Source organism: Cataglyphis hispanica, chromosome 5 (genome assembly GCF_021464435.1).
Source record: "Cataglyphis hispanica isolate Lineage 1 chromosome 5, ULB_Chis1_1.0, whole genome shotgun sequence".
Taxonomy (NCBI): domain Eukaryota; kingdom Metazoa; phylum Arthropoda; class Insecta; order Hymenoptera; family Formicidae; genus Cataglyphis; species Cataglyphis hispanica.
In genome coordinates this window covers 10,945,412-10,959,800 of record NC_065958.1, presented here as the reverse complement: position 1 = coordinate 10,959,800, position 14,389 = coordinate 10,945,412, and the positions used below count along the sequence as shown (strand labels likewise).

General features: G+C 39.6%; 2 protein-coding genes across 11 annotated transcripts in view; one reads left to right on the top strand and one right to left on the bottom strand.

The window, feature by feature from the left end:
- Window positions 1–14,389, bottom strand: part of LOC126849903 (dexamethasone-induced Ras-related protein 1) — a 460,128-nt gene that overhangs the window by 132,778 nt on the left and 312,961 nt on the right. The gene's annotated exons all lie outside the window — the stretch shown is intronic.
- LOC126849871 (myocardin-related transcription factor B) overlaps window positions 1–14,389 on the top strand; it is a 214,399-nt gene that overhangs the window by 144,994 nt on the left and 55,016 nt on the right. For 6 of the 9 annotated variants that reach the window (XM_050592189.1, XM_050592187.1, XM_050592188.1 and 3 more), the window contains 3 exons: window positions 6,922–7,022; window positions 7,149–7,381; window positions 9,314–9,510. In XM_050592189.1, coding sequence (XP_050448146.1) covers window positions 6,922–7,022; window positions 7,149–7,381; window positions 9,314–9,510 — 531 coding nt within the window. The remainder of the gene's footprint in view (window positions 1–6,921; window positions 7,023–7,148; window positions 7,382–9,313; window positions 9,511–14,389) is intronic. The other 3 variants (XM_050592195.1, XM_050592193.1, XM_050592196.1) reach the window with 1 other exon arrangement.

Below are 14,389 nucleotides of genomic sequence, written 5' to 3'. Positions count from 1 at the left end.
GCTGTTTGTCACCTCTCACGAAAACGCGTGGGTGCTCGCGAAAACCGTGTTTGTGATTTTTAATATTGCTGTCCCGAGTATCCTGATCGTCGCAGGCGAGAAGCCTATTCGAAGTTAATCCGATTGTATTCATGTAATAGCATGTGAATATGCATTTATCGCTCAATTTTGCATGCTCTTTACGCGACGCTTTGCATTTTTTTTTATGTAGAGATATTTTAGATAGATATGTGAGAATCGCGAACAAACGTAACAATGCGAAGAAGATAAATGTTTTATCATCTTATGTAATTTATCGTGAAACATCGGGGTAATTAAATTATAATTTTTGCAACAGAAATAAATTAATGCAAATAAATTTTTTATTACAAATAATTTAAGTGATTTAATTATTATTGCTATTAACTATTATATATAATTTAATCTCTATTATTTAATTATTATTTAACTATAATTTATTATAATTTAAATTAAATAATAATTAAATAATTATTATATATTAAATAATTATTAAATAATTATTATTAATTAAATAATAAAGAATATAAAAGCAGAAATTATAATATTATAAGATTCTAGTCTTGATAATTTCTAATTATATTATAAATATTATTATTCGAATATTTTTTTATTTGAACACTATTTTTAATCCCAATCACATCCGTCCACATTTTTTTTTTTCTTTAAATAACGGGGGATAAAACGAAGGGTATATTACCCGGTAGCAGCCTATTAGCAAATCGCTGCGAGGCTGTTCGTCATCTCATGCTTGGCTAGTTATATCGCGGCATAAGCTCGCCTCGCCGACACGCGATCTACACATGGCGGGCGCGCGACAGCTCTCGCCATCCTTTTCCCACCCGTGGAAAAACAGCACTCGCTCTACGGGCGTCCTACTCGCTCTTTCCCCAACCCTCTCGACGAGAGATCTTTTCCCATTCCCTCTCACCGTTTCGCGGCGTGCAGCTCGCGATGGGGAATAAGACGGAAATAAGATACAACACAGCTGATACGCCTTCGCCCACCGATTACGCGCGCTAGATGTACGCCGGAGATTGTCGATGATGTCATTTTCAACTATATACTCCCGCGGCGAGCCAAGTGCAGGACGCCAGTTGGCCGATTATAGAGGCGGTCTTGTCGAGAATATGAAGGGCGTCGCGAGGGGAACTTTCGATGAAACGTGCAAATCTCATTATCAGCTCGTGACTGATACGAAATGCACTTCAGTTAATAATTGAATGCTTCAATAATATTTCGAGATATAGTTTCAACACTTTGAAGAAGACGAATGATTTAGCAGATAAAAGAGAGAGAGAGAGAGAGAAATGACATGAAGTGTCAACGATAAATTTCCAGTTTTTTTTTTTTTATTATTAACCAAAAGAAAAAGATAGGAATGATAAATTTAACTGTTAACTAAATGACATAAATATCTGTATATTTCTGTAAATACTTCTTATCATCGTCGTAATTTATTTAATCGACTTCATCTCCGCGATGAGCGAACCCCGACGAGATGAAATTCGTGTCGGCGACAAAGTGAAGGGAGGCTCGTGTTGTCCAGCCGCGGTGCGGGCTACGCCAACGATATCAATCATCATGTGTGCCGAGAGCGTGACTTTCACCGACCATTCGACGACGACGACGACGACAATGTCGGACCGTAACAAAACTTTTCGATTCGAAAAACATCCGGGGCTCTTCCGTGCGATCACCTCGCGCGATCGCGTCCACCCACGATTCATCATCGCGCTACCTTCGCCAAGGAGAAATCACGCGGCGCTCAATGATATCCGTTGATCCGTTCCGCACGGCGGGGATCGGTAGCGCGCTCGATTCAGCCGATCGAACGTGCGCTCGATCAGGACGATCTCCCGCCTACGCGCGATCGCCGAGATAGCGCGCGATGAAGAAATAAGCCGAGCGGAAGGAGAGTATAGAGTGTCTTCTATTTGCCTCTCGCGGATGATTGCGTGAATTTTTAAATTTATTCTCCCGTTTCAGAAAAATCGTACTTTTAATTTATTTTAAAGTTTTGTTAATATACATAATAATATATACAGTAATATAGAGTATTTTATATAAGTAGGATAAAGATTGGTACTCTACTGTACTTCTTGTCATAAAATAAGAAATTTTATCTTTTTTCTTTTTTTAATGAAATAAAACGAAATATCTTGAAGACGATGTTAATATATTATTTGTTGACAAGAAATTATACTAGATATAATAAAATATAATATATAAGTATAATATAAATATAAAAATAATATAAATAAAATAATAAACATAATAAATAATAATAATACAAAGTAATATCCTATATATATAAGAGAGGCTAATATCCTATATATATAAGAGAGAGAGAGAGAGAAAGAGAGAGCGACATCTTATAGATTTGTATATATATTACAAAACATTTAATACTAAATCTCGAGAAAATGAAATATAAAAGAGGATGTGTTAAAAGCTGCTGCGCTATATTTCTCTGAGCGAATTTCATTACGAAAGTTAGACGGGAAGGGTTGCGGGAGGAGGCAGTAGGGCGGGAAGTATTGAATTCATCGGTACGCATTGTCGACAAGATATACGAAGCTGGGGGTTACGGGTTAAGTGGGCCCTGGTACCTCCGGTAAATAAGTCTCCCCGCGCTCTCTCGTACGTGTTTCACGCGAGAGAGCGCGAGCGATTCACCTACCTGTGTGTTGTCTCTCGCGTGCCCCCGAGAGTGCATACCGGATGCCCTCGCATAGACCGGCCGCGCTTTCTCAGGGCAATTTATAATCGTACGGGTTCAATGCGAGTCGTGTGGGATGCCCGGGAACAAAGGGACACCCCGTACAGCGGGTAGACAAGAGGATACGTGCCGGTCCTCTTCGAGAGGAACGCGCCGCGGACGCCATCTCCTCGCCATCAGCGTGTCATTGATTAGTCGCTTGAATACGAGAGTACGAGTGTACTCGTTAGAGCGATTCTTCGGCATCCCGAACGTTGATACCTCTCTCGAGATCGCTGTCTCTCTCGCGTGCCGCGTCAATTAAAACTTTACGACCGACGGGATGTTTAATAATTGAAATGCACAGGCATTAGTCGCTAGATACGTCCGGAAATGCATTCCGCGATTTATTTGTTTTACGCATCATTATTGTCTTTGCAGTAATATTTATACTACCCAGGGAAAACCGGTTTCTCTCTCTCTCTCGCGCGCGCGCGAGTCACAGAGGGAGAGAGAGAAAGAAAGAGAAAGAGAGAGTAATGATAAATCAACAGGAAAGATTGTATTTGAGATCCATCGAGCCGTGCGATTGACATTCCTCGAGAGATATTTGTTTCTTAATTTTTTTTTACGTCAACTTTATCCTTTATATTGAAAAAATGTTATGCTTATCAACTTGTTCGCGGCGAAAATAAAGGAAAGGACATGTCGAATTTTTTTGTCGTAAAAGAAGAAACGTTACGCGAAATATTAAACGTGCGCATACGATTTCGATAGAAAGGAATTAACATTGTGTTGAGTTTTGAAATCAGAGATTTTATATCTATTGTGGTTCCCCCGTTGTAAAGCGATCTCGGTATAATCCAGGGAAAAGGGATATCTCCGCGCGTGGATATTGTTTTGTATGTAAGTTACATATACAGGAACGAAGCGGTACAAAGCGGTTCCACGTGACCCGCGACCTCGCCTCTAATGAGCGGCAAAGCTTACGGCTATTGTAAGAGAATCTCCTCCCGCACTCGAGAGGATCTCCTCTCTCTCTCTCTCTCTCTCTCTCTGTTTTCTTCGTGCTCGGCTCTCTCTCCACCCAAATCCTTTCTCCGACCTGCCCGCGAGGCTATGCTCTCGTACTTTTAACTCGAGTATACAATAAGACAGAAGAGAATTCAATCCCTCTGTGATTCCACTTGGAAGTGCATTTATCATAGCTTACGTATGCTAATTTGCTCGAGCTAAATTACCCAAAAGAAGAATGATAAATATGCATTTAAAAATTAATATGCAAATCGTCATAAAAAAAAAAAAAAAATCTCGCTAGTTTTGGTGATTTTAATTAAAAATAAAATTTTTCTTTCCACTTAAACTCAAACTGTCAAAACACAATCTTGCAAATTTTTAATTAAAAAATGAAATTAAATAGACTAGATTATTCAAACATTTTTATATTTAATTAAAATAAGATGCAGTTTAATTTTCCCACGCCATAAATTCAATAAAATAACTGATAAAAGTTCTGACGTTTCCAAATCGCAACGATCGCGCGATTATCGTAGAGAGGAGCAAGGTCTTGGGTGATTCCACGAAGAGGTAAGGAAGAAAAAAAGGTAGACGCGCATAAGAGAAAAGAAAGAGAGAGAGAGAGAGGAGGGATGATTCGAAGAGCAAAGTCGTGCAGCATCGTTCTTGTCGAACGGATCGACGGTCGCGATGAAGGGGAACACCCTGTACATGCCGACGACATTCCCGAAGTGCAACGCGCAGTTTTTCGCGGCTACCAGTGCGCGGCGGGTAGCCTGTGACGAGAGGGAGCGAGTGACTCAGAGGACTCGAACGAGGTAGACGCGACGAGAAACGCACGTGCTCTTTCTTTCTCTCTCTCTCTCTCTCTCTCGTTCTCTCGAACGCATCGCGAGGTCTACGTATGCTGTAACGAGCATACGCGTATGTGTACGCGCGCATCCGCGATTGTATCGCGCGATCGCCGAGAAAACACAACGGGGGGGGAGGAGAAAAAGGGGTGAAGGGAGGCGCGAGATTTATTTGCCCGAATTTCGTCGGCCGCCGCCGCCGATGTCGCTTCCGAGGAACGCATCTCGCATTCAGAATCTTTCGCTAAATATGTTCGGCGAGTAAGAAGTTCCCTCTTACATGCGTTCGATCGATCCTCTTCCATCGCTGCTGATTTCGTTTCTCCCGTGCATTTAGAATCTTCGATATCTATTTCAAACGCAATGTCAGAAACGGGAAAGAGGAAAAATACTCGAGGAAAATATTCAAGATTTATATTCGATAATCTTGTGAAATATAAATATTGTGTTTTGGATTTATAGATAAGAACAATTCGAGCCCTAAATTATCGTACTCTTGTTATCATCGTCCGATTAATTCTAAACTTGATATATCGCTTGACTAATGTCGAGTCTCGTGTCGTTAACCCCGAGCTGGATCGCGACGACATCCGATAAATCTATTCGATGAACGATCGGAGAGACGCGGATCCGCTCGTCGATGATGTATCGCTTTACGCCGTGGATTCTCGAATCGGCGCTATTAGGCCATCGGCATCGCCGATACGCTTTTTTGTGGGAGAGGAGGGGGATCATGCGGGATGGACCCCGCGAGACGTGTGTGTCCCGTAAACGACCCGGCGACTCTAGTAACTCGCGTTTAACTAATGTGTCGGACCGGTTAGGAGCGTGTATTGATCGGCTAGATTTATGTCGGCGAATGATTCACGGCGCGTGATTTACAGCGGATTGTCCGCCGCGCGCGCATACTGATTGAGCATTTATATTTATACCGCTCTCCCGGCACACTAATCATTTATTGGGTTAAGGTGAAATTCTTCTTCCCTTCGTCGCGGGATCTCTTGTCCCCTTTCCGTCCCTCCTCGTGTCTCAGCGCTAATCGGCCAGAAAATCAGATGACGTATTTATGAAAATAATTAATAATTTTAATTTGTGTGTATAACAAAAAATGTCTTAAGATATAGCAAAAATTGTGAAATGATACGTTTACAGATATTTTTTCAAATTTAATTAGCGGGGCTTTTTGATGAGTAACGTATTTGATTCGCCGCGTTTACGTTAAAAAAATATAGAAACACGACGGCCATGCTTACATTTTAGAAAGCGCGTTTACCCTAACGCGGCGTAGCGCAAAAATCGCGTTTCTGTCGCCGTCCGGGATATTCGAAAGTCCCTTGAGAATAACGCTCCTCGTTTTTCATCTTCCACTGTCCTCTCGGGTCGCGATTACGCAGGCTGGGCACGCGTCCCGCCCGTAGAATGTCGCCGTAACGAGGAGAGAACCTTCCCCCTTTTTTTTTTCCACTCTCATCTCCCTTCTCGCAAGGATTGTGACGCGGTCGTCGAGAGTCGTCCTTTGCCTCCTCCAGCATCCCATCCGGGTGATCCCTCGGTGTACTCGACGAACGTTTAAATTAGGCAGGGAATCCCTCGGAATGCGCGAAAGAAACCAACGAGACCGGCGTGCCGCGAAGTTTTGATACGCCTTTTGGGCGTATCGTGCTCGTGCGGCATTATTAGCCCTTATGCGGCGACAGGAGTGACTCTTAAGGGCCCCCGATCCGCGATCCTTCGCGCCGCGGCTACGAAACTTGCGCATTTTAAATCTTCTCCGCGCGCAGCGAGTTGATATATTTACAAGGTGCTCGCTCCTTGGAAAAACAGGGAAAATCTGGAATTTTTGGGGGTTAAGAGATTTTTTTAGAAAATTTTTTCTTTGATAATTTTTGCTTTTATATTTTGAACAATCGACAAACCAAATAAATTATGTGCTTAAAATATATTAATTTAATATTTTTTTATAATTAAATAAATTATATAAATTATTAATAAAATAATTATATAAATTAATAAAATATACGAACAAAATATTGAATATGAATACATATTTTTTATTGTATTTTTAAAAAACTATTTGTATTGATAAAAAACTAAAAATTTTATACGAAAATGAAAAATGCTTATCTTACGAAAATTATAAAAAAAACTTATTTTAGAAAGTTGTATATAACAAAAAATATTTTAAATATTTTTTGTACCTAGAAGATCAGAAAATCTTTTTACATGATTTGAATAGACACCCTAATTTATCTCGTTACGTAGAGTCATGTATATATATTACACTATCATATTAATATTAATTAAATAAATTAATTTTTTACAATATTGTTTCAGAGTCTGGCCACAGGTTGGACAGCGGCTCCCCGTTCTGGAGGATTCAACTCGATCAGGACCTTCTGGATACCATCAGTGCGATCTATCCGGAGTGGTTTAAGGTAAGCTTTGAAACTTATATTTCTCCCCGGCGTTATCAGAATCGGCGGCATCGACCAGCCGACCGATCTTTTTGGCGCGCTCGTTGAACGAATGCGGGATTAACGAGGTGTGCGCTCCTCGTACAGGATTACACTAACAGCCGAGCGGCATCGGCATCCTCGTCCCCCACGTCTTCGGGCGCTTCCAGCGCGCAATCCTGCGACGAGAACGCCGCCGTGGTCGTCGCCAGCGAACGCGGCGGCGAGCACAAGATCGCCAAAGGCGACGCCAAATCGAGACCCAAGGTGAAAAAAGCGGACGGCCACAAGGATAAGGATCGGGACAGGAAGGATCCTAGGCGCGACGCCAAGGACGAGAGGTGAGATAATTTGCATGCCGCGCGCCGTATGCGGATCGCAACGACACGGAGCGAGAAGGATAGAGAGAGAGACTCACTCGCCGGGAGAGAAACTCGAATCATATCGTCCGAATATTAATAAAACCTCGTGAAATCGCGAAATGAGGAGAATATTCGAGTCGCGTTATCACTTTCTACGTGTGTGCGAGTATAACCGGTACGCGCGACATCCCGTATAAATAGAACAAAGTATGCGCGCGATTTCTCGATCGGCGCGAGGCCGAGGTGTTATCGGGATCGAAAAATAGACGCGTCGCTCGACACCTGCCTCTCGATTATTTTAACAAGCTCCGAGAGAGCGAGCCTCCCTAACGTTTTGTCGCGCCTCTACCATCATTACTACCTCGGCAGACATTATTGCTCTTAATCCGCGATCGCGGTCGCAACAGAAAAAAGACAAGTTGTTAAGAGCGAAGATTATCGGAGATCCGGGAGAATCTCCGAGACACGCTGAGAACACAAATTTGGAATTAATATTTAATGCGAATAATATTGGAAATTATCATATTTAATGCTAGTGTAATACACATTTTTTAACAACACGATTACGTGGGGGAGATTTAAATCTTATCAATTTGCGATAACACTCGAATATTTGATGATAATATCTGATTTCACGTAATAACTAAATAAGATTTATACTTTTGATTTGAGAGAATCTTGATAGGAAAATCCTTAAATGGGAGGGATTAGGAATTACTTCTCGCGCACGCCTTGGGCCTCCGCGTGCCTTAATCCGCGGCTGCGAGTTGCGAGATCGCGCGTTTAGAGCCCGCGCCGAGCGAGCGATTAACCCGCAATTTAGTATCGGTACCGCGTGTAATCGTTACGCGAGAATATAAACGCTCTTTAACGACCGGCTTCCTATCTCCAGCTGTGACGAAGTAATCTTTTCTCGCAACTTTCCCCTCGGGATCTTTAAACTACCTCGCTCGAATCTACCTGGCTCTCGATGCTTTAAAATCTTTAATCGACTCGCCACTTTCCTACCTATCTACTTACGGACCATGCGTAATTTTCTCTGATATTTTCGCGAATTTTTTACGTGACATTTTGCTCGCGCGACGCACGATCTCGTCTTTAGGTGCGTCGCGAGCCACCTGGACCATCGAGATAAATGTTTTCACCCTCCGATGACTAAAACGGTTATTCTTACCCTTTCGCCGGAGGAGGGACACGACTCGATATTCCCTCTATTATACCCAAGATTATTCCGCGACATTTATTTTACAATATTTACGCGACGTATCCATTTTATACGGTACTTGTGTTATCTGAGAATGGATCGATAGAAAATATATTCGTTATTGTGGAAACTTGAGGCGCTGCGATATCGAATAAAGAATTCCATTTCTTGCAATTCTTGATATTTAAATTTTTTTTTCTTTTTTTTTTTTTTTGTTCATAGTAATTTGAATTTTTAATTTATTCAAGACCGAATGTTATAATATATTCGTGAAATTTTAATTTCAACAAAAGATATACATAATATATTACTATAGATTTTTAAAATTTATTCAAATTTAAATATATATATTTGTATGTGTGTGTACACACACTCCGGATACAAATTCTCGATGTAGATACAATTCGATATTGTGAGAGATATTTCTTACTCGGAAAAGATCCGCGTCTTCAGAGAAGAAAAGAGCAAAGTCGATGCTTTTTGATGAAAACGTCGTCCGATTGAGTGTCGATTGATCCGTCATTCCATCATCCGCGACAAAAACATGCCTCGACGACGAAGGATCCGGGATCCGATTGACACTCCGATCGGTAGCCGGCGCTGAAACGGTCCTCTCTTGGAACCGACGCGACGCGACGTGGCGCACACGCGGCGATGTATGAAAGATTAATTCACAAATCTCATTTTGCTCGTTTCGGGGCCTGCAGGGACGCTGGAAACGGTAAGAAAGGGACGAGGCCCTCGCCGCAGCAGGATAAAGCAGCGGCGGACGCGGCAGGAAGGAAGGCCGCCGGTGCTGCTGCTCCAGAATCGGGCTCGGAGATGGCCGAGGGCAATCAGTCGCCGCCGAAGGCGGAGGTCGACGATTCCCCTCTCCAGCACGCCATGGATCGCAACAAGGAATGTGAGTACAAATCTTTCATCGGCTCTGACCGAATATTAACTTGATGTGAAAACTACTTGAGGAAGCAATCGAATTCTATCGATTGGATCTTAATTTGTTAAATTTTTTTAGAATATTCTATAAAGAATTCTTATACATATATACAGGACATCTTGTATAATTCATTATGTAATGAATTATATTATTATATTATTTAAATATAATAATTATAAATATATAAATTATTATATTATTTATTAATTATACTATTATTAATTATATTATGATATATTATTATTTGAATTTGAATTTTAATCATACTCTTCCAAAGAGATATCTGATTGGGTTGATTCGGTTATATAAAATAAAAAGTAGATTTTGGAATCTTGTTTACAAATTAAGATTCGTCGATATTAGGCTTTTCTTCACTTACAGTCTACTTTACTTTGCCTTTCGAACTTTTTACTGCCGCATTCATTTCGCGGCTCGTCGTAGAAACGGAAACGTCGCCTCTCGACGTCCGGAATAAACGATGAATAAACAGTTAACGGTTGCGATCGCTTCCGATCGAACAATCGCGCGAGATTCGATTATTATGCGATGCAGTCCGAGCTATCTATCGCGCGTGTGCTCGTTCATTGCAGTTATACATATACTGTTATAATACAATGGAACGAGCGTTCTCTCATTGTTTGTAAGGAAAGAGTTAAATGCGAAGGGGGTTCTTTTTTTTTTTAACATTTGCGGGCAACTCGCCATTATATTCCACGACTATAATCATCCGCTCGTTATTCGGCGCTCGATCGTCGATTCGGAGAACCTGATAGCTTTTTAAAATAAAATAAAAAATATGCGCCGCGTGGTATACACGAAATTTTTATTTGCGCGCAACTGCTGTCTTCCATCAGGCCGTTCGCCACTTCCGTTATTACTACCGCTACCGTCCGATCCTTCCTCAAGTTAGAGACTCGTTTTGTATTCGGAACGCAACTTCCCACAAGTAGAATAGACACATCGGTCACATCGACGCTACCTTGCAATTGTATATAATTTTTTTTTTGTACGGCGAATTTCGAGCGCGAATAATTCCTGACTTTCGATTTTATAAATTGATATAAGAGTTTTGAAATCAATATAATGGTTTCTCATTTTTAAGAAACTCTTTTTTAAAGAACAAAACATAATTATATTTATTCCGTAGTTCTGTTTTACAATTTTACTTTCTAAAAGCAAAATCTTTTTTTTTTTTTTTTTTTTTTGGTTTTTAAATATTAAAAATTTCGTAAAAAGCTGACGTATCATTTCGTGGAAACTCGTAAATAATTAAGAGTTCTAATTTTATTGTTAAGTTTTATAATTCTTGATAGTTTAAACAAATAATGTTAAGGAAAATCGCAGATCTAAGACAATGTAAACTTGACATTTCAATTTATCCTGAGACATTTTTTAAAAATTTATTTACCGAAATAATCAAGACTATATAAAATAAAATTATTGAAAATATAAAAGGAGAACTTTTTATTATTTATGAATTTTTATGAAATAATAGAGGTCAGCTTTACGTACATAAAATTGTTTTTACATATGTTATCTGAGATGTTTTTAATTTACATGGATTGAAAGAAACTAACGTCAACATTGTCCGTACGCAGGTATATAATTGATGCCTATTTCAAAATTTTTAGACAGATTTCTACAGTGTGATGAATCGTTCGCGTGCCAAGTTTTTTTCATTCACGAGTTCCACGATATATATCCACAATAACAATTCACATAAACATAGATTTACCATCGCGAGTCTCATTAAAACTATGGAAGCATCGGAGGGACACTCTTTAGAATCTCATTTTGTCGCTTTATCAGTCTTTTTCTGTAATTATTTCTTGCCATCAGGCTTTCTCGAAACGCTCTCCCTTCACAGGCAGTGAAGGACGCGCATCATTGTTCAATGATAGTACGCAATGCGTGTGTGCTCGCTTGAACAATGTGCACGTACCACTTTTACGTGCACCTGAAGGAACATTATGTCCGTGGACGGCCATGGAAGTTTCATTAATGCCATTCCTTATATCTTTTCAAGTAAAATTTCAAAAACGTATCACAAAAAAATCATTTAAAAAACATGTAAATCAAGACATTGATATATAAAAATATGAATATTATTTTTTTAAAATATGAACATTATTTTTTAAAATAAAGCGATCACTTTTATTAAAAGAAAAATTACAAGAAAGCAATTTTTAATAAATTATTAAATCTAAAAAAAATATAAATAAAATAAATTCAATTATAAATAAAATAGATTTCTGCAAAATGGTCCAATATTATTGTCAAGTTTCGGAGAAATTTGGTAAGCATGTCATCGATATTACGCGATCATCACTATATGTGTTTACGCGTCCCTTAAAGTTTACATGTGTGCGTGGCGGTCTGCAGGAAAGAGACAGTGCCCGGACAGGTAGGTGCAGATTCGCGTGTGCGGATCGTGTACACGCGTATGTTGCGCGCACGCGAGAGACAGGAGGCGTGCCTATTTATAACGGTGATATCATCGCCGATTACCTACGCTTTCGCGTGGACAGTCGTAAATTCTCATAGCAGGAGGGTGCGGGGCCGATTTGAGGCACTTTACAAAATATCCGTCGTAATCCTTTTTCTTCTCCTTTCTTCCCTTACGTCTTCTTATTTTTCTATTTTTCCACGACTCTCATTTCTATTTCTTTTTCTGACCAGATCGAGTGTGACCCAAAATTTTTCGTGAGTAATTTCTCGAATCTCCTTTGTTCGACTATAAATATCTTTTTTCATTGACTTTTACGAACCAATTATATTATTATTTATTATTATCCAATTATATCTACGATACTTCAAAAAGGCGATTAAAGAAAGGGAAAGGAAAATAAGAAGACATAAATTTGAGATAAAAATAATTTTATTAGTTTTAATTATACCTTTTCGTAAAAATTACAACTAATATTACGACTGGCGATAAAATTGAGATATTGACAAATATTTTTAATTCAACGATTCTTTTGTATTTATTATCGTTCTACATTTTTTTCTTGATCGCTTTTCCGCACCTTTAAACGATTTTCACAGTTTGCAAATTATTACAACAGCATCGTATTACACATCTCTGTAGAGATGAAGTATTCGACGGAAGAATATTGATAAAGTAAAGATATATTCAGTCTGTCTCGACCGTATCTCTATTTTATAACGCTATAAAAGGATATAATGAATTTCTTAATGCTCATTCGCGGGAGTATCGCGCATTTAAGATGCGAGCATATACCGGTCGCCGATTACTGGGCTAATTATCCTCGGCTAAGTGTCTCGCCCTAATCGACGACCGTCCATGCATTCGTTATGTCGGCTCGCGCAAACCTCGTTTCGTAATGGAAAATTATGTCAGAATTATGCGCCGTATACTCGAAGGGGTCTCTCTCTCTCTCTCTCTCTCTCTCTCTCTCTCTCTCCTTTCCATCCTGTGAAACCGATAACCTCGAGCAGCACTGCAATCGCGTGTTTAATGAGACATCATCATTAATGGAACGTCCCACGCGACAAGCTCGTTCGATCGTTACAAAAATGGCCGTATTTTTTTTCCAATAACAACAGCTCCGGATTTACAAATAAGTGCGATTAGAGTCTCTGTTATTCTAAGAATTCTTTAAGAAAAATTAAGCTTTTTCTAAATTTATATTTATTTATCCCAGAAAAATTTTTTAATCTACACAGGTTTATTTTATAAATAATAAGTAATTAATTTCTGAATAAAATGTCATTCTATTGAATAAATAGTGACAGAAATTATCGTTTTCGAGATATCATCGAAGGAGGTCTGTTGCAATTATTAATAATTTCTTAAATTCTCTAAATCCACCATTGCGTAGAAAGGGAAATGTTTTTACCGTGAAACGACTCGAGCGGAAACGAATTTTGTCAAATGCTAATTGGCGTCGGCGATAAAATGTATAAGATACTTCGGAGGTTTCGTAATTAAAAAGAAGACAGAGACTCAGCTTCTCTTCTCTTTCCGTAAACTCGTATCCTGATGGCGGAATCTCGCGCCAATCGACGAAGGCGATATACTTTGAGTGCTTCTTAGGATAATTTTTTTATCAGTGTTGAAATTTCGCTTCCTCGTATCGTCAGTATATCGAGGAAAAATGGGTTGTGTATTAAGATAAGACGTTCTCTCGACGATTTATTGCAACAGCTGCTGAGTTATGAAGACAATTTTACACTTAACATATGTTTAAATTTTTCTTCTTCCGATTTCTTCTCCTTTTCTTACATTAACATTGATTGCTTAAAATACGGATTATAATTATTCGACAATAAATATATATTTACTTTTTATCGATAACCGTTTCGTTGACCTCTTTGTGTAAGCAAGTTAACAAGATGGATTTACGGCATCGATCGTTACTTTTGATTCCGGAAGGTGCTTTGAAACAAGAAGAAAAACCGATTCGATTAGCACATACACATTCGCGCTTTTTCCTCTAAACGCCGAAAGCCACGCGCGCCTTTACCGAATTTAATTATATGATCGTGTTCATTGGTTCCACACTTTGAAAAGTCCACCGATGGCCAATTACGTGATCGCGGAAACCGCGTTTTTCATCGTCCTGAACGACTTTCCTCGCGTAAATAATGGTGCACAGTCGCCTGATTTTCGAGGGCAGTCGTGTACGATGATCCGTGGTCATCATCGGCGATGACGGCGGTGAGATTAATTAAATTGAAAAACAAGATCGTAACTTTCGGCTTTTGTCGGGCCGTAAAAGCGGGTCTTTTACGGTTCTCGCCGAGACTTAAGGCGGCCCTGAAGACACGCGCGTCACTGAAATTAACAACTTCGTGCCTGCAACAACCCTTCACGCCAAGTGTT